At 52.8% G+C, this 18491-nt stretch overlaps 2 protein-coding genes and 3 non-coding genes across 7 annotated transcripts; 1 reads left to right on the top strand and 4 right to left on the bottom strand.

Annotated features, from left to right (window-relative positions):
- Positions 1–71: 71 nt before the first annotated feature.
- Positions 72–10121, bottom strand: LOC104324525 (E3 ubiquitin-protein ligase TRIM7). 3 transcript variants are annotated; one of them, XM_069774095.1, is made up of 8 exons: positions 10103–10121; positions 6037–6455; positions 4406–4501; positions 2906–3136; positions 2228–2250; positions 1731–1846; positions 1030–1062; positions 72–702 (listed from the first exon to the last, which is right to left on the bottom strand). In XM_069774095.1, the coding sequence occupies exons 2-8, from the start codon at positions 6451–6453 to the stop codon at positions 191–193; spliced, it is 1428 nt and encodes a 475-aa protein (XP_069630196.1). In that variant the 5' UTR covers positions 6454–6455; positions 10103–10121; the 3' UTR covers positions 72–190. The 3 variants fall into 3 exon arrangements, with proteins under 3 accessions (XP_069630196.1, XP_069630195.1, XP_069630197.1); XM_069774094.1 differs by lacking the exon at positions 10103–10121 and adding an exon at positions 7254–8215; XM_069774096.1 differs by lacking the exon at positions 10103–10121 and having other exon boundaries at positions 2906–3133; positions 6037–7225.
- Positions 9105–9177, bottom strand: TRNAK-CUU (transfer RNA lysine (anticodon CUU)). The gene has a single exon. It is a non-coding gene; the product is annotated as a tRNA-Lys (tRNA).
- TRNAV-CAC (transfer RNA valine (anticodon CAC)) lies at positions 9474–9546 on the bottom strand. Its single transcript has one exon. It is a non-coding gene; the product is annotated as a tRNA-Val (tRNA).
- TRNAK-CUU (transfer RNA lysine (anticodon CUU)) lies at positions 9731–9803 on the bottom strand. The gene has a single exon. It is a non-coding gene; the product is annotated as a tRNA-Lys (tRNA).
- A 489-nt stretch (positions 10122–10610) lies between the features above and the next one.
- Positions 10611–17967, top strand: TRIM41 (tripartite motif containing 41). Its single transcript, XM_069774039.1, has 6 exons — positions 10611–11734; positions 13448–13543; positions 13988–14218; positions 14898–14920; positions 15662–15789; positions 16361–17967. The coding sequence occupies exons 1-6, from the start codon at positions 10802–10804 to the stop codon at positions 16876–16878; spliced, it is 1929 nt and encodes a 642-aa protein (XP_069630140.1). The 5' UTR covers positions 10611–10801; the 3' UTR covers positions 16879–17967.
- The last annotated feature ends 524 nt before the right edge of the window (positions 17968–18491 follow it).

Genomic DNA, 18491 nt, shown 5'->3' on the forward strand with positions numbered 1-18491 from the left:
CAAGACAATCCCTTCTCAACCTGCTGCTCTTGAAAGCCCCATGACAACAAGATTCAAAGTGGACACTGGGACTCATTTGCTCCACTTTATTCTTTACCATCCATAGAGTCCTGAAATATAGTGTGGTTTCCTGGATCAAACCAAAGGCTTGTCCAGCGCATGTAATGTCCATCTTGCTGCCCATACTGTTTCAGGGAACCAGTTGGATCTTGGACTCCCAAACCCAGAAGAAAGGCAGGATTTTCTCTCCATTGAAAGAAGTTGGAGGAAAAGCAAAAGCCAAGGTCTCGTTATCAGCATCGAAGAAAGCCACGTGTCCCTTCTCATAATCCAGAGAGACACGGATAGTCCTTGGCCTCCCATTCAGAGGCTGAACAGTTTCGAAGGAGGTGAAAGCTTGAAACCTGTCCCCACAGATGCCAACAGCCCAAATCCCCTGGGAAGGGTCGAGGTTAATCCAACCCTTTCTCCACGCCGAGTCTCTGGCCACTCCCACAGCCCAAAATCCCCGGCTCCCCAGCTGCACTTCCCAGTAGTGCCTCCCCACTGTGAAGCCTTCACAACCCAACACAGAGCAGTAGGTATCAAATCTCTGGGGACTGTTAGGCAAATTCTGGGGTGTTTCATCCCACCTTACGCTCCTCCGGTCCTCGGAGAGGATGAGGTGGGGGTTTGCTGTGTCTGGATCCAGAGTCACGTTTGCTGATGGGAAAGAAACCATGAGAGAAGGAAAACAGCATGTCAGAGGGAAGACGATGGATATTTCTCTCCATCTGCATCCTCTTGTTTTTTCCAGGGATGAAATCTTGGCCTGACCGAAGCTGTTTGGTAAAGGCTTTCTCCATTAAATCTTCCATGCAGATCTATTTAAAGGCTCTAATGATTTGTACTATTTCTAATTCTGATCAAAGGGAATAGAAATTCATCTCACCAACCCACCAGAAAAGTGTGAATTCCCTGCTTTTGCTGTCTTTTTTTCATTTGGGTCCCCTTTTTACCCCAGTATACCTCCAGTCTTGTGTGACTTACCCCATTGCACATCCAGTTCAACTGGGAGACTCTCTGGAATGAGAGAGGAGGAGAGAATTGCTGTTAGTTTGTTGATGAGGGAGAGGGAGTGTAGTAGAAATGGATAAATATGAGGAGGTGCACTTTTCTCCTTGCAAAACAAGCAAAATCACCAAGTGAACAAGTCCAGCTTGTGGATAGATGGACCTTCAAACCCAATATGACCAGCTTTATGTGGCTATTTCCTTAATTCAGAGTTGACTGCACCAATTACTAATTGGAGATGAGAGAAGGGAATGGGACAGTTATCTGAACATGGAGAACAGTCTCAAAATAGCTCATTCAGGGTTTATGTGTGTATGCACCACCATCCATTTGCAATACATTGACTTTTCACGCTGCCTGCCTCATGGATGGCTAGACGTCACCTACAGCCTGTTTGGTTTAAATAGGACTGGAATCAAGAATTTGATTAATTTCCTTCATATAGCTGAAGGGAGGGGCTTGCTCTAGTCCTTCACATCACTCAAGCATTCAGACACATCTGCAAATACACCTGGGGATGCAGTTACCCTCCCTCTTCCAGCTCCAGCCCCAGATAGGAGGATTATTGAGTAACTCCTCATTAGTATTCCTTAGCTGGGGCTTTATGCTGGTAATTGGCTAGTGTCCACTCCTTTCCAGCTGCAAAAGTGTGTTTAGATTTTCCCCTTCCTTTGTACCTTTGAATTTTCTCAGGGCTTCCTTCAGAATAATGTTTTTCTGAGATAAATCCTTGAGTCTCTTTTCCACTCTAGGGAACTTCTCTGTCAGTTGCTGGAAGGTCCTTGCTTCACACCTGGAAGGAGAAGACTTTTGCATTCTTTCCTTGCTGAATGAGCTATGTAGAAACCCTGCTTAGAAAAGCTGCCAGGTAAGCTTATTTCTCCCCAGGCATCAAGTTGAGTCAGTTGAGACATTGCTGGGCATATTAGTGGTCCCAATGCCCCTGTGGAGGACACACGCTCACTCTGGACCTCCTCAATGGTGGATATTGGTTTCCTCCTGCTGGTGGGGATGTGATCTCAACCCAGGGCCATCTCCTCCCCAGCTTCTTCCTCACCCTGAGTGCTGGGGACTCTGGTAGAGAGGATAAACTCTTCCTGCTCCCCTGCTCATGTCTGCTTCTTGACATTGTGCTGGGGAAGACCGTCCCCTCTGGAAAGGGAGAGCCACATACCTGGTCAAGGCATTCCTGGCATCCTAAAGGAGAGAGAAGATGGGCATTAAATTTTGAGCAATCTTCAGGCCCCTTTATATCTCTTATCTCCCTCAGCTGTTGTTTGCAAGTGTGCTTTGCTTGTTTTAGATCTTCTTTTGCCAGGACAGAGCAAAATCAGGGACCTCTTGTACTCATCCAGTGGCCCATTTAGTCCCTTCAGTCTGCTCCCTGGCTAGAAGAAATGCTCAAACACAGCTGGTAGAATATCATATCCACTTCCAAATGCTGCTTCTGCTTGTGTCCTGCCTGGCATGGTCTCTTGGGGAGGGAAAGTGTGGTCCTCTGCTGAGTAGCCTCACCCTGGACTTAAGCCAGGATTCATTTATTAGCTCTTGCCACAGTCATGCAAGATGTGCATCAATATCCCTTGCTTTGCCTGGGCTTGGGAGGGAAAGAGTTGGTGGATACTTCCAAGATGCCAATTCTGGGATCCTCCTCTTCATGGGTTGGATATGACCTAGTGTAGCTCATTGATATTGATATATAATGTATGGTATGGCTTCTTCATGCAATAAGCATCTAAATAAACTACTCAAAATGTCAAGGCAAAGCAACTGGGGAGAGGAAGAATTGAGCACCACCTCAACAGCACATTTGGAGTGTTGCAAACTCCATCACCCGGCTCCTCGCTCTCACCTGCAGGGATTTATTCTCTGGCTGTGGGCTTATCCTTTCCAGCTCCTGAATGAGGTTGCCCAGGTGGGAGATCTCCATGGAGATCTTCCTGTCGTTCTCTGTCTGGGTCTGCACTATCTGCTTCTCCGTGTCCTCCAGCCACATCAAGAGGAGACGCTCTTGCTCGTTCTGGAACTGGTGCAGCTGCTTAAACGCTGACGTGATTTTCCACCTCTCGGCTCTTGTCTGCTGCTGCAAGGAAGGGACGGGGAGGGATGAGAACAGAAGAAATCTGAGACCTGCAAAACCTGGTTAAATAAAACAGGAGCAAGGACTGGTCTTTGGCCCTGAGGCCAGTCTAAGTCCATAGCATGTGGTTCTGGGTCCCCTTTGAGCTTTGTGCGATGCCCTGTGGAGTCACAAAATACACCTGGCCTTTTTAAGGGGTTGGTCTTATTTTTCAGCTTGAGAAACATGCAGGCAGTGTTGCTTCATGCTTTTCCCATGGCCTGGAGAAGACCAGGTGTTGCATGCAGGCATCTTTGAGTGTTTGATGGGACAAACCCTGCTGGGATAGTGTTTGAGGACACTGGGGTGAGAGGAGGATTTGATGTGGTGAGATCCTGTGGAGGCTGTTGGAAGTGGTCCCTGGCACATGCAATCCCCCAAAACTCTGGATGGGACAGGACCAAATCCGGCCCAGGGACTGCAGCACAAGCAACCAGCAGCAAGTTCATGGTGTTTTCCTTCTACCCCCGCTTTATTTAGCAGGAAAGCCATTGCCTGTCTCTGCTCACCTTCACCCCGGCAGCCTGCCTGCTCTCATGAAGCTGCAGTGAAACATCTGCTATGCTTTCTGCTTCTGCTTTTGAAGAAATCACCATCTCTCACTTCCTCAGAGCTACAAATCCATCCCCCAACCTCTGATAGCCCAAAACAGGGCTGGGAGGTGATGGAAACATCTGGCGATGTCTGCATCTGGATGCCCCAAGCTGCCACGAGAGCCACCACCCTCACGAGGACCCAGAGAGCTGTGCAGCAGCAGAAATGCCCCATTGGGGTCCGAGTTGGACACAAGCACCCCCATGGACCTCATGCTTGATTTGGCTGACCCATCTCCAGGGCTGGGTGGCAGAAAGCAGCTCCTGGGGTGCAGCCACCTGTGGTGAGGTATGAAGCACCATCACACCGACCCCCTCATGCAAATCTGCCCGGGAGGACCCACGTGCCCAAAACATGGCTCAGCTAAGCTGCAAGCACCTCCCTACAACTCTTCAGAAACCACCTCGCTCCCCACTAGCATTTTGTGGCTGCCGATTTCCCCTCGAGAAACATCTGCGTTTCATTCATGGGTGCCTTGCCAAGATGGAGCAAGTGAAAGAGAGATGGACCCATCTGGGTGGAGCAGCTGGAGGTGTTTTCCTCCTCACTGCAAATTTGGGTGCCAATCGGACATCTTTGAACCTGCACATCAGACCAGCAGAAGATCCCTCTGTGCATACAGCAGCAGCAAGTGCCTACCAGATACTTTCGGCTTCTCTTCTCCTCAGTCAGTTTTAGTCCTTGGAGCCTTTCTCTTTCATCCTTGAGGCTCTTCAGCTTGCTTTGGATTTGCTCCTGGGCATAAAAAAAATAATATAAATCTGCAAGTTGTTGGTGAGAGGGATACACAACTTGGGAATATTTAAATATTCTTTATTCTGTTGCCCCTCTTCACCCCAGACCTTTTCTATGAAGCATTTTGTGAATGAAGAGTCAAATGAAGGCAGTATTTAATATTGCAGCCTCATTTACACCCCTGTTCTGGTCTTTGCCGGTTCTTTCTCCCAGTGTATTTGTGGCCAGTTATCGTCTGCATTCACCATAATCTGTTCAGCTTTGGTTGGCTCATTTTATCCCCTTGTGAGCATAACATCAATTTTTTTTTTAACCCTTAATCAGGTCCCCCAAATTGCTGCAACTTCCTATCATCTGCAGAATCAGTGTTTCTGCCCAAAGTTGTCACCTTCAGCTCCTTCTGCAGACCAACAAATAATGATTATGAATAGTGTCCCCAGAGTTTGTTTTTAGGAGGAGATAAATTGCACCTTAGAAATGCCTGGTTTTTAACATCTAAAAGACCCTCCCATGACAAACGCTGATGGATGTTTGCAGCACACGCATCCCACCCTGACCCCCTCTTATTTTTTATCAGCTTATTTTCTCCCTCCTGCCCCTCACTTCTTCTTCCCCCCTGCCCATATCTTGTTTCATGCTCACAGTGTGACTAATGTCACCTTTCACCTCCCCATTCCCAGTCATTTCTTCCCCTGTGGGCAGGATGAAATGTCAGCAAGCTTCTTCCCCACAAGCACTAACTCCTCCTCCTCCTCCTGACCCCATCCTCCCTCAAGGGAATTAAAAATGCCTCCCAGTGTCGTCGCAGTTATCCTGAGATAAATGCTCAGAAAGGAATTCCTTCAGGGAGAGATTTACAGCGGAAAGGACAACTCATCTGGGATTTCCAACCCAATTCATGCACAAAAATTAGCAGCAAGAGCCCTGCCTGTGCACGAGTGAGTGAAGGTGGGGTTCAGCTCTGCTAATTCGGGTATTTTCTATGAGCTACCGGCCTCAACTTCCTTTGCGGTCCCCAGAGAGGGTGCCAGCAAATAAAGCAGTGGCTTTTTGTAAAGGGATCCAAGCTGATAAGGTCACCTTGAGAAGTTTAAATTGAAATCCTGCTTTGGAGGTCGCAGTGAAAATAAGGCTTTAATCAATTCATGCTGTCTGAGGGTGACCCTAAGAGTGGGTTTTGCTGGTGGGTTGGGTTTCATCCAGCACCCTGAAGTCTCTGCCTGCCCCCCCACATACCCCCAAGCCAAGCTGTGCCCCTCACCATGCGTCTGGGTGCCTACAGATCAGGATGGCTGCATCAAATCCAGGCAGGTCTGGAGCCAAGGCAGCGATGCAAAGCAACCCCAACTAGATGACCTACCAGCTCAGCCCAACCTGCTACATCCCAAATCTTGGGAAATCTTACAGGGTTTTCTTTCCCCATATCCTTGGGAAGGTGGAGAAGCCCCTTGCTACAAGTCCTCAGCCTCCGGTGAGCCAAAAAAAACCAACCAAACCAAACCATCAGAGCGAAGCACCGCACTGTGATTTCTTACTTTGCACTCCTGGGCGGCTTCTTCGATGGGGGCAACGGTGTGAGCGCGGTGAGCGTGGGAGCGGTCGCACACCACGCAGATGGCCGTCCGGTCCTCCTGGCAGAAGAGCTTGAGCGGTTCCTGATGTTTTGGGCACACATTGCCTGCTCCAGCCACATACCCTGCCTGCATGCTCAGCTTCTTGGCGATCTCCGCCAGGTTCCTCAGCTCACGGTTTGGTCTAAATTTTCTTTTCTGGGCAATTCCTCGGCATTGGGGGCAGGCGAACCTCTGGTCGGATTTTCCTGAGCATCGCGTGATGCAGTCCCGGCAGAAGCTGTGTCCGCAGTTGATGGACACGGGGTCACTGAAATAATCCAGGCAGATGGAGCAAGATGCTTCTTTCTGCAGACTCTCCAGTGGGTTGCACTCGGCCATGGCTGAAGACGAATGACACGATTACTTTCACTTCATTGAATTTTTTTTTAAATATTTTTTTTCTTTTGGCAGCAGCTGGGAATTTTCTTCTTGATTAGCCTTTGCTATCTGAACTGGGAGGTCTTGTCTGGAAAGTGCAGCCTTGTAAAGGATGTAAAATGAAAGAGGGGCGGAGAAAGGGGAATTTCAGGCTGTTTCCTGCGTGAAACACAGTTTTGCAACACCCCTCTGAAACCTGAGTCACTCCACAAAGTGTTTCAAGGTCTTCAAAAGTTTGCTGCTAAAGAGAAGAGGGAGAAGTTCCTCATGCTGACCCATGACCTCCGAGTCTCAAATAATGAGTTGACAGTGGGGAGCATTCAGCAGCAAGAACAGCTTATGGATGCCTCTGCTCTCTCCCTGCCCCTTGCCAGCATCTCTGTGCAGCCAAAACACAAAATTATAGGGGGGGGGGAAACACAAAAACCCTTTCCTCCATCTTTTTCCCAGGTGTTTTTGAGCCCAGCTGGAGGAAGAGCTGTGGGGTTGATCGGCAATACCCAAGCTCAGTGCTGCTGCATATTCCATATGGCAGAGCTCAGCACCCTCGCTGCTCATTTAGGAGGTGATCCCAGCCCACAGGAGGACAGGATGTTCCCATGTAACTGCCAGGACCGGGAACAAACCCGGTCTGAGGGATCTCCAGGTCAAATCCTGCCCAGGCTGATTTAGCTCAGTGTCTATTTTAATCTTCCTTCAGCTGGGGCTGATCAGCTAGATCAGGTTAGAGCCCTGCAATATATTTGTGCATCGTCACATACCTCTCTCCTTCCTCTGTATGTGCCCAAGCTAAGGAGTCGCTGGTTTAATTGCAAATGAGTAATCTAAGCTTTGCTTTCTTCTTGGCCACCTCTGCAGCTGCAGCTCTGGCCACGCAGGACGCCTGCAACTCCGTGCAACTGTGAGAAGTGACTCGACAGAGGAAATGAATCATGCAGCACCAAAAAAAAAAAAAAAAAAGAGAAGTGCTTCAGATCTCGTCAGCGAGATAAGTCAGGGCGTGTGCAGAGGGTCACCGTGGTCATTCCCTGCTCTGAGGTCTGGCATCAGGATTGGACCCATCCCGAAAGGGTTTTGGTCGAGATGCTCTTGTCACACTCCAGCAATAGGCAATTTTCCACCTGGGGGAAAAGCTTCTCCCATGCCAGAAATACTCCTGCCTACGTGTTCAGGGATGGGATCTCTATTCTCCAGTAACAGATAAATGTTTGTCTCATGCCTGCCCACGTGCTGTTGCCCACTGATGCAAGCGCTGATCCCAACCTTCAGCATCCTCCCCTGTGCCTCCAACCCGCAAATCCAACAATCCCACCTCTTTCAGCCAAAGCCTTGGTGAAATATTAATTAGCACCAGGCTCACAACAGGCTTATGCACAGCCCAACCCTCGGCAAAGCCTCACAGCTGGACCCCAGGTTTCAATGCTCAGCATTCAATTGTCGGCAAGTCCACAGTCCCCTTGTTTGCTGTACAAGAGTTTCAAAATCCTGGTCCATCCAGATTTAAAATCTCCATTTTTCTCCTCCCTGCAAGGGAAGGAACCCGACATACTGCAAAGCCACGTCGGTTATTTTTTAGGTGATGAACGGTTTAGCTATTTTTTCCAGTACATTGCAGGAAATTAAGCTATGCTGACCAGTCTAAATTCACCACTTATCTCCCTCCTCCTCTCTTTTTAAGATGAGCAAACTTGACCTCTTTCCAGCAGCTTCCCTGCCATCCTCCACCACTTCTGATATCACCTGGGCCACCTCTGTGACCCCGTGGCTCATTACCACTAATTCAAGGTGATTTGAAAACCTCTAATTCAGCTGAGAAGATGTCGATCTCCTTTTTTCCCCTCTGCTGCAGCCATAATTTTGACACCCGGTGTGGTACCTGTGATTATTATACATGGTACTGGTCAGTACCTATGGATGAATTAACCATAAGGTCACAGCAAGTCCTTTTCATGAAGGCTAAAATAATATAAAATGTCCTTTTCCATTTGTCACAAGCTCTTTGGGGTCTCTGCAGAATAGCAGGTTTTTTATATCATCTGTGCAGCTGCTACAATGCTGCAGCTCTTGCTCTCCTCAGGCATTGACTTTGTGCATCAATGTGAGCTCTTCTGCCTTAGGACTTCTCTAAATTACGAGTTAAAAAAAAAAGTATACCTCTAAAAACCTGAGAGGAAGACGAAGCAAAAAAAAAACCACCTAAGGAAATGAATGTAGAGGGGAAAAAAGTGGCAGCGAGGGGAATTCTCACTGCAGTTCTTTCTGCTTTGAAAAGTGAATAAGAAATGGGCTGCGAGGGGGGCCCGATTCCCTTTGTGACGGGAATTGCACTTGGAATACTTAGATAAAGGGCAAATGAGGGGAAAAGGGCTGTGATCCAAACTTAAAGGAAAAACAATGGAAGAAGGGCTGTGATCCAAACCTAAATAAAGGAAAAATGATGGAAGGGCAGTTCTTGTCACAGCGACTGGTTCCAGATCTTTTCCTTCCTTCAGCAAAATCCAACCCTTTGCTTTTAATAAAACCACGAATTGTTGCGGTTCAGCCGCTTTCCCGAGTGGGTTTTGGTGGGAGGGATGTAGTTTTGTGCCCCATGGGGGGATAGAAAAGTTATACGCCCAACGTGGGGCTCGAACCCACGACCCTGAGATTAAGAGTCTCATGCTCTACCGACTGAGCTAGCCGGGCTGCTGATAATCCATTCCCCCCCCCCCTCCCCCCCCCCGGTCACAACGGGCCCTACCGCCCCCGGGAGCGGAGCCGGGTCTCGCAGCGATCGTGGCCGTTAACGGTACCGGGAGCCGGTACCAGGAGCCCGCACGGCCCCGGGAAAGAGCCGCTCCCCGAGGAGCCGGGGGCGGGGGGGATTACCCGTGTGTTACCGAGCGGGGGCCAAGGAGTTTGTAAGAGCTAAAAGTGCTTGTGTGAGGGTGGGGAAAAGCAAAAAAGGAGTTGATAAAAAAAAAAAAAAAAAAAAAAAAAGGTGTTTCTGCCCGGTTTCGAACCGGGGACCTTTCGCGTGTGAGGCGAACGTGATAACCACTACACTACAGAAACACGGTATAAAAGCGTTTTCCCCGCGGAGCTACGACCGTACAGGCCCCTCCGGTGCGGCAGGCACCGAGGATCGGGGTCTCGCCGGGGGCTCCGCGGCTCCGGCGGAGGGAAGAGTCTGGTGGGGGAGGAAAAAGAGACACGGGGAAGGAGCAGGGATGGTTAAAAAAAAAAAAAGATTTAAGGGCGCCCAACGTGGGGCTCGAACCCACGACCCTGAGATTAAGAGTCTCATGCTCTACCGACTGAGCTAGCCGGGCTACAGGGGGAGCGCTCGCCCGCCCCTCAGCTGGCGCCCCAAGCAGCCACGCCCCCCTCCCCGGAGGCCCCGCCCCTACAACGCCGGCTCGGCCTCCTCCCCCCCACCCCAGACCTCCCAAAGCAAAGAGTTGGAAGGGTAGACAAGCCCGCCGCGACCACAGAGACTACGGGGCCACCGTGGCCTCTGTCGCCGCCTTCCTCCGCGCTGATTGCACGGACAACGGGGAGCCTCGGTTCCCGCGGCAACGGGAGGAGGCCGCCAAAGCTCCTCCCGGCCCGTTTACCACCTGCCCGCTACCGTAGCAACCGCTCCGCCGGCGCCTAGCGCGCCACTTCCGGTCAGGTGCCACTGAAAGGGGCGGGGCTTTACCGCAAGAGACCGGAAAGCGGAAGCGCCGCGGCGTTTCCCGTCTGTTGGCGGAGCACCTCACCATAGAGAGGCAGCGGCGGCGGGGGCGGGAGAAGGGATAGAGCGTCTTCCCCGTCTTCGGGGCCGGGGTCGGCGAGCAACGGGGCAGCGGCCTAACCGGGGCGGCACCTGCGGGCCCGTTTGGGCTGAGGCCGAGGCCGGGCCCGGCGGCGGGGGAACGTTGTGTGGGGAGCGGTGAGGCCTAGAGCAGGCCCCGGTTGGCGGGGGAGGGTGGTTTGGGGGGTGGCGTTAAGGAGGAGGAGTGAGGCCTCCACCGGAGCCCGGTTGGGCCTTGGGGTGTCGTGGGGTGGGGAGCGGGGTCAGGCCCGGTTGGTGGGGGCAGGAACGGGGCCAGTCCCCGGTTTTGGGGGGACAGGGGTGGGAGTAGAGCAGTGCCCGGCCCTGGAGGTGGAGGCGGGGTGTGGGGGAAGAGGAAGCGACACCCCAAAGCTTTGGTGGCATCTGGGTGGGGACCGGCCACCCTTCTGGGTTGGAGCTGGTGCCCACCCCCACGTAGGGAGTAGCCGGGGGTTGACAGGGAGCTCAGGGCCCCGTGAGGAAGAGGAGAATCTCTCGGCTTCCTCCTCCATGGCAGCCACAGCGGTTATAGGCGATGGGGTCCCTTCGGGGGGCTCCAGCGGGCGGCTGAACCCGGTGGAGACGCTGCAGGAGGAAGCCATTTGCGCCATCTGCTTGGACTATTTCGTGGACCCCGTTTCCATCGGTTGCGGGCACAATTTCTGCCGTGTCTGCATCTCGCAGCTATGGGGTGGTGAAGCCGAGTACGAGGTGGCCTCAGGGGCCGCGGCGGTGGGCGGTGGAGAGGTGGGGATGGGTGACGTGCTGGAAGAGGATCTGGAGGATGAGGAGGATGAGCTGGATGAGGACGAGCTGGATGTGGAGCAGGAGGAGGAGGAGGAGGACGGCGGTGCAGAGGAGGAGGAAGACGACATGTGGAGTGAGGAAGAAGACGACACCGACCTGTGGGAAGATCCCGTGGAGGAGGACATGTGGGACGGTGGGGTTGGGGGAGAGCTTTACTTTGGGGACGAGGACTATGACGAGGATGTGATGGAGGAAGAAGACGTGGAGGAAGAGGAGGAGGTGGAAGAGGAGGAAGAAGAGGTACAGACACCTCCTCCCCCTGTCCTGGCCACGCGGCCTCGACGCCTCCAGACCTTCACCTGCCCGCAATGCCGAAAAACCTTTTTCCAGAGGAATTTCCGACCCAACCTTCAGCTGGCCAACATGGTGCAAATCATCCGACAGCTGCACCCGCACCCCCAGCGCCTTGCGCCACCTGCTGCCGGTCCCTCAGTTTCGGGAGCTGCGGTGGGGGTCCCGGGGGTCCTGGTAGCAGTGGGGGGTCAGGGACCACCAAACTTGTGTGAGAAGCACCAGGAACCCCTCAAGCTTTTCTGCGAGGTGGACGAACAAGCCATCTGCGTGGTGTGCAGGGAGTCGCGGAGCCACAAGCATCACAGCGTCGTTCCTCTCGAGGAGGTCGTGCAGGATTACAAGGTACGAAGGTTTCGGGGTCAGGATAACGGGGTGGTTTGGGGTTGTTGGGTTTTTTTTTAGGGGGGGAAGACAGCTGTCGGTGCCAGTAGGAGCTGACGGCGCAGGCTGGGTCACGCTGGCAGCAGGCAGACGGCGTTGGGTGGTTGGAGGCGGCATACGGGTGGGTCTTGCTGGGCTGGTTTGGCGAGCAGAGGGGGGTTGGGGACGAACGGGCTGCGTGGGTTGGGGTGCAGGAGGCCAGGAAGCCACAAAGCTGGTGGCTGGGTTGGATTTGGATGGGGAGGGTCTGGTTAACCACAGAGAGGGAGGTTTGGGGACCAGGCAGTAACAGTAATGAAGGCAAAGCTAGCTGGACTGGGGAGAAATTATCCTGTCGAGGAGCTCAGCTGGTCCCGCTGGGCTGGTTTTGGGTGAAACCCCTCCGGGCTGCGGCTGGTTGAAATGAGCACCCACGTTGTGGTGGGTCCATGCCTTACAAAGCCCTTTCCAGGCGGCTCTCCAGCTCGCTCAGCCCAGGCGGTACCTGCCTGAGGGTCTTCAGAGCCTGACCCTGAATCCCCAGCAGCAGAGACTCTTCGTTAGGGGTTTTAACGGGGCAGCTTTCCTGTCTCGAAGGCGTTGCTTCCCGCTTGGGTGAGACCTGGAACCCTGAAACCAAGCACGGCGGGGTTGATGCTCGCTGGGCCCTTCAGGCTGCTGCTTACCTCATCTCTTGTGGCTTCAGTTTCTCTGCGAGGTCACGTCTTGCTTTTTGGGGTCTTCTGGAAGAAAGGAGTGTGTTTTTTGGTTCATTTAATATCCAAAGGTGTCTTGGAGGAGCTGCTGCCGCACGTGGTCGCATCTCACCTCATCCTCCCTCGCTGGAAGCTCTCCGGAGCTCTGGCCGTGGCGATATATTGGCAGCTCCCGTCGGAGTTGGCACCCTTTGAGCCCCTTGAGGTTTTGGTGGGTGTTTGGTAGCCAGGAGGAGGCTTGGGGAGATGGAGGTGGTTTGGGGTGGGGGGAAGGACAGCGATGGGGTGTATTGTCCCTGCGTCAGGCTGTTTTGTGGTGGGTGTTGGAGCGTGGCTGACAGTGCTGTTTGCTCTTGGGTCATCTCAGTTTTCCCCTTTCCTTTGCTGTAGGAAAGATGCTGCAAATACTTGAGGAGGCAGAAAAATTAAATTTCTAAAAGGCAGAGCTGTTTGTGAAGGGCAGAGGGAGCATCCTGGGAGGGCGGCAAGTCATAAGTGGTTGATTTTTTGGGAAATGCCAAAGCTTATTCAGCACAGGGAATCACGACTGATAAAGCAGGTAGCGGTTTCATCACTGGCTTAAGCTGATCTAGGACCACGCTGCTACTGAAAGGCGCAGCCTGAAAAGATGGTCTAAGCCTGCCCTAGGTTTGTACTGACTTTAGGAGCACAGATCCCTCTCTGGGTCCTGATCCCAACCCAGCGGGATGCCTGTGCGATGGCTCGAGCCACACATCGAATAGTCCGCACTTGGTGACTGTGGATCTGGCGTTTGCGGATGTTCCCCGATCCGAGTGGGGCAGGGGTTTTGGCTTTCTAATTAAAACTAACTCCCAGAACGAGCGCTTACAGAAAGTGGTCTGAAATCTGGGTGGGAGGTTTTGTTCTCAGCCCTGCCATGGAGATAGGGACCAAAAGAGGAGAGGAAGGAGGGGATTGCCTGAGCCAAGGATGCTTGAGATGCATTTCTTTCTCTCAGAACAAACTCCAGAGCCACCTGGAGCCGCTGAAGAAGAAGCTGGATGCGGTCCTGAAGCAGAAATCCAATGAGGAGGAGAAGATCACGGAGCTGAGGGTAAGCGCCAGCTGCTCCTGGTGCAGTGGATGATCCTGCACATGATTCCTTTCCAAACTTATTCATTTCCCATGTCTCTTGCCTTCCACTTTTCACCCTGCCAAAAAATAATCAGCCCTCAGCTAAGGAGGACGCTGAAACGCCAGCGCTGGGAGGATTTCCTGGCCTGAAGTCCGGTGAGGGGGATGAGCAGGGAAGCTTTCCCCCCCGCCTCTGCCTTGCAGATACGAGCTCTCACAGAGGTGTTGCGGTCCTTTTGCTGCAGTCGTTGGGATCGCAAGGGCTGGAAGTTGTTTCCCTGCTGAATTAGAGCTTAATTAGGGGGGCAGTTTGTGCCTGAATGCATTGTGGGAATTGGTAGCCTGGGAGAGAGAACAAATTGATGTCCTTTGGGTCTGCTACTTGAGCTAAGGATGCCTTTTCTCCCTCTTTCCCGCTCTGCAGGACAAGATGAAGCTGGAAATCAAGGAATTTGAGTCGGACTTTGAGCTGCTGCACCAGTTCCTCATCGGGGAACAGGTCCTGCTCTTACACCAGCTGGAGGAACGCTATGAGAGCTTGCTGGCCCGTCAGAGCAGCAACATCAGCCAGCTGGAAGAGCAGAGCGCTGCCCTCAGCCGGCTCATCGCCGAGGCGGAGGACAAGAGCAAGCAGGATGGGCTGCAACTGCTTAAGGTTTTTTGGTTTGGGTTTTTTTCGGGAAAAGGGGAGAGTCGCGATCAGGGATTCCAGGAGGATCCCTGCTGCTGTGCCGGGCGAGGCCTCTCTTAGATGTTTTTGAACCTTCCCAAAGAGCTGTAAACTCGGATGATTCACGTAGTTGATCTCTGGACCATGAACCCTCGCTCAGCTCTGTGCTGGCAGCTGTAGGAACTCTGGCCCTGCTTTATGGTGAGGAGATAATGTTAGCGGGTGAGAATTAAGCAGAGCTGCCAAGAGGGGAGCAAACCTTGCTTCTAAAAGGGTCTTCCTCACGGGAGAGTGTCCTTACCGGATGGCTAGATCCTTCCCCGTCCCTCTGGTCAGGGATCCCGTAGTGTCTGTGGGACCACAGAGGGGAAAAACGGGATGCGCCAAGAGATTTGGGGCTTATTAGGGTGCCTGTATTAATGGGAAAAGCCTCTACCAAGGGGTGAATCCATGGGATATGTCTCTGTGGGATATTCCCATCACCTGACCATGGGATAGGACTCATCCTGTCTGTTGGGGTGGTTGGCTCATTGCAGCTCGGCTCGGTGCTGAGCTGTGGCTGCTAAGAGGATTTAGTGTGAGCCATGGTGGGATTGGCCTCAGTCCTCCCTAATCTTTTCTTTCTCTTTCTCCCCACTTCCCACCCCACTGCCTCCTTTTGCAGGACATCAAAGGCACTTTTATCAGGTCAGTGACTTTCCGTTGGCATCTTCTGGCTGTAAATAGCTTTTGTGGGGGGGAAAAAAAAAACCCATGAGCTTTTGTTTTAAACCTCGTGTGGTGGTGGGCTCTTTTCCAGGCCGGGGTTGGGTAAAGCGAGGGAAAGCTCGGTTATGTCTGGTGTCAAAACAAATGTGATGGTGGGAACTCCTGGCTGATGTCCCAGCGGGGTAGAAATGGGATTCTGGGGGATGACTGGGGACCTGCGGGAGAGGAGAAAGGCTGGGAAGAGATCTCGGAGTCCCTCACAGCACCTGGCAGCCGCTTTTTGGGAGCGGAGCTGGGTGTGCCTGTGCAGACCTCATGCCCTGGGGAAGCAGGAGCCTGCTGGTAAGTCTGGAGGGATGGTTTATTTTGGTTCCTGCCCCCCCCATCTTTAAATCAGGCAAACAGCTGCTCTTCTAAATCAGCCCCCAGCTGCTTGCCGGCAGGTAATGGGGCTGTGTTGGAACATGGTCCAGCTGTCCCCAGTGCTGGGTGGATGCAGTTCCATCCCTGCCCGAAATTCGGCCGCTTCCTGTGGCCGAGACAGGGTGGGGACTGCTGGCTGTGCCAGCGTAACCGGTTCAGCCGATCTCTGCCCTGCTCTGGGTTTTTTGACTGTGTGCAGGGCATCCAGTTTCTCCTGTTGTGCTCAGGGGGCAGGTAGACACACACCAAATCCCCGCTTTTTTTTTTTTTGTCCCGTCCCCCCCCCTCCCCTGGCAGATGCGAGAACATCAAATTCCAGGAGCCCGAGATGGTGCCAGTGGACGTGGGGAAAAAATATCGCAACTACTTTCTGCAGGACGTGGTGATGAGGAAGATGGAGAAAGTCTTCAGTAAAGTCCCTCAAGGTGAGCGAGACCTTGCTCCTCTGCCCAAGGGGATGATGCGGCTTCTCAGGGAGCTCCTGGGGAACAGACGCTGGTCCTTCCCCAGCCTTGTTGGGGTTCCCCCCGCTCCAGCTCTGCCTCCCCACATTTCCACCCCCTTTTTCTGCCAGTTCCCTCAACACTGGCCTCTTCTCTCCTTCCTCTCCACGCTTTGCCCCATCCTTTGATCTTGATTGTCCCCCTAACATGGCTGTCTCCTCTTCCCATCCCCAAAGCAGAGCTGGATCCAGAGTCTTTGACAGCTCTGTGTGAGGCTGGGATGGGACTTAGCCCAGAGTTAAAAGAAATTGGGGGATTAGAGGAGTAAAAAGAAACTGGGGGGGTTAAAGAGGCTTAATTCTATCCCAGCCAAAACCAGTACAGACCCACGGTGCGGGCTATCAGTCACGGTAGCCACTGGTGCTGCAGGTACGCATGGGGGTGAGGATTTGGGGATGGGAGCTAAGAGAAGGGGGAAAAAAATCTTGGGATTGGGATCTACGGGGAGATAGGGGTGACCAGCGACCCCTCAACGTCCCCGTCTCCCTTCCAGCTGACGTGACCCTGGACCCCGACACAGCCCACCCTCGCCTGAGCCTCTCCCTGGACCGACGCAGCGTCAAACTGGGCGAACGACGCCAGGATCTACCGGACAACCCCAAACGTTTCGATTCGGATTATTGTGTGTTGGGTTCCCAGGGCTTCACCACCGGCCGTCATTACTGGGAGGTAGAGGTGGGAGGCCGACGAGGTTGGGCGGTGGGCGCAGCCCGTGAAACAGCTCGTCGCAAAGAGAAGACAACGGGTCCTCACCAGAAACGAGAAATTTGGTGCGTGGGCACCAACGGGAAGAAATACCAGGCGTTGACGGCCACGGAGCAGACGGCCCTGTCGCCCAGCGAACGGCCCCGACGCTTTGGCGTCTACCTGGACTACGAGCGGGGTCAGCTCTGTTTCTACAATGCCGAAAGCATGACCCACATCCACACCTTCAATGCCTCCTTCCACGAGCGCATCTTCCCTTTTTTTCGCATTTTGGCCAAGGGCACCCGCATCAAAATTTGCGCCTGACCGGCAACTCCCTCGCCCTCCCTGCCGGTCACCTCTTCCTATGCCGGATCTGGCCTTGCACACAGCCACGCTCTTTTCCCCCCAGCCCCTGCCTCCCCTCAATCCCTCGGATCCCGTTTTTGGGATCCAATGCTGCACTTGTCGTCTTGTACCTGCTTGCTCACCCCAACCTCCTGCCAGCTCCGCCCCAGGATCTCGCCGCCGTGCCAATCCAAAGCCGGTTTGGTTTGGGACAGCGATGGAGCCGCCTCAGAAGTGTTTTTCACTTTGGCTCCTGCTGCAAGGAGCTTCTCTCCCCCTTTTCCCGGTCAACACCTAAAGCTTTCCAGCTTTCCACTCGTTTTCCACCCACAGTTGAGTTTTGAGGCGTGTTTCGGCTCCCTTCAGACACGGGGGTCCACATGTTGGGGGGGAGCGAGTGCTCTTGGCTTCTTCAAACTTCCGTCAGTCATCTTCCCAAAAATCATTGGCTTTCGTATCCTGGTTGCACCAAGGTGCCTGCGATTTCTTGGGATTCACCTTTTGAGCATTTTCAGACCCCAGTTGGGTGTTCGGACCTGGAGTCGGACCTGTTTTGACCTGCAATGTTCTTTCCTTGCCTTCCCTCTTTTTGGGGGGGGGGGGTGGGGTCTCTGATCTAACACACACACCCCTCCCCACCATTCCCTTTGTAACCATTATCTTGTGGGCCTGGCACTTTACTGGGGGCTGAGGAAGGTGCAAAGAGCTGGTCTCCTCCAGAGCCGGAACATCCCAGCCATGGGGGTAGGAACTGGCCTCCTGTTTTCCCCTTGCAGCTTGAGAGCTCTCAGAGATGGGGGTATTTATTTTCTCTTCTCCCCCCCCCCCCCCCTTATTTTGTTTTCTCAGCTGCTGTTGAGTTTCCAGCTGAATCCTGTCCCACTCGAGAGACTCTTGACCGCACCAGTTGTGTTTTATTCTTCTTTTTGTTGGTGGATTGGTATTATTTTTTTTTCTCCTGTTGGCATTACAGAGCTAGTTCAAAATATTTTTGGCTAAAATGAGAATTAAATGGAGATTTAGTTTTATGAAATGTTAAGAAATAATAATAAAGAATAAGGTTGTAAACCTGAGTCTCTGGTTTACTGAGGAGGCTTGAAAGATCTGGGAGCTGTTTCCAAACAAGTCTGGCTTAAATTGTACACCGGAGTTAGGGTCCAGGTCCCCCACAACCTGCCTGGCCTTCCTGTTACCCCATCATCCCAGTAAGCAGATGCCCTTTTAATCTTGCCTTGTTAAATCTAGACCTAATCCTTTCTAATTAATTAGGTCATGCCCAGAGCTGTGTGTGTCCATATCTGTTGCTGAAGCGGCTGACTTGTATCCGCCTTGAGCCCATGATGGGCAGCATCCAACAGCGTCACAAAGGGACCAAAGTCTCTTCCAGTTCGGTGACACTTGCAGGTCTGCTGGCCAGGAAATGGCAAAAAAAAAAAAAAAAAGTCCTTTATCTCTAGAAAATGGCTGTCTTGTGCATGGGTGTGGGGCCTGGAGGCTCCTGGCTTGAGAAGTTCCATGCGAAAAACCTCTCCGTTAACGGCTGCTCCGAAAATCCCCAGGGGACGATGATGCCCTGAAGGTCTCGCTTTCAT

This window comes from Haliaeetus albicilla, chromosome 29 (assembly GCF_947461875.1).
Source record: "Haliaeetus albicilla chromosome 29, bHalAlb1.1, whole genome shotgun sequence".
Lineage (NCBI taxonomy): Eukaryota > Metazoa > Chordata > Aves > Accipitriformes > Accipitridae > Haliaeetus > Haliaeetus albicilla.

Coding starts and splice junctions, on each gene's coding strand:
- TRIM41 (XM_069774039.1), top strand. CDS start 10,802: ATGGCAGCCACAGCGGTTATAGGCGATGGGGTCCCTTCGGGGGGCTCC. Junction 14,219..14,897: donor ATGGGCTGCAACTGCTTAAG/GTTTTTTGGTTT, acceptor CTCCTTTTGCAG/GACATCAAAGGCACTTTTAT. Junction 15,790..16,360: donor CTTCAGTAAAGTCCCTCAAG/GTGAGCGAGACC, acceptor TCTCCCTTCCAG/CTGACGTGACCCTGGACCCC.
- LOC104324525 (XM_069774095.1), bottom strand. CDS start 6,453: ATGGCCGAGTGCAACCCACTGGAGAGTCTGCAGAAAGAAGCATCTTGC. Junction 3,137..4,405: donor AGAGAAGCCGAAAGTATCTG/GTAGGCACTTGC, acceptor CCTTCCTTGCAG/CAGCAGACAAGAGCCGAGAG. Junction 1,063..1,730: donor AGCCCTGAGAAAATTCAAAG/GTACAAAGGAAG, acceptor CTCTCATTCCAG/AGAGTCTCCCAGTTGAACTG.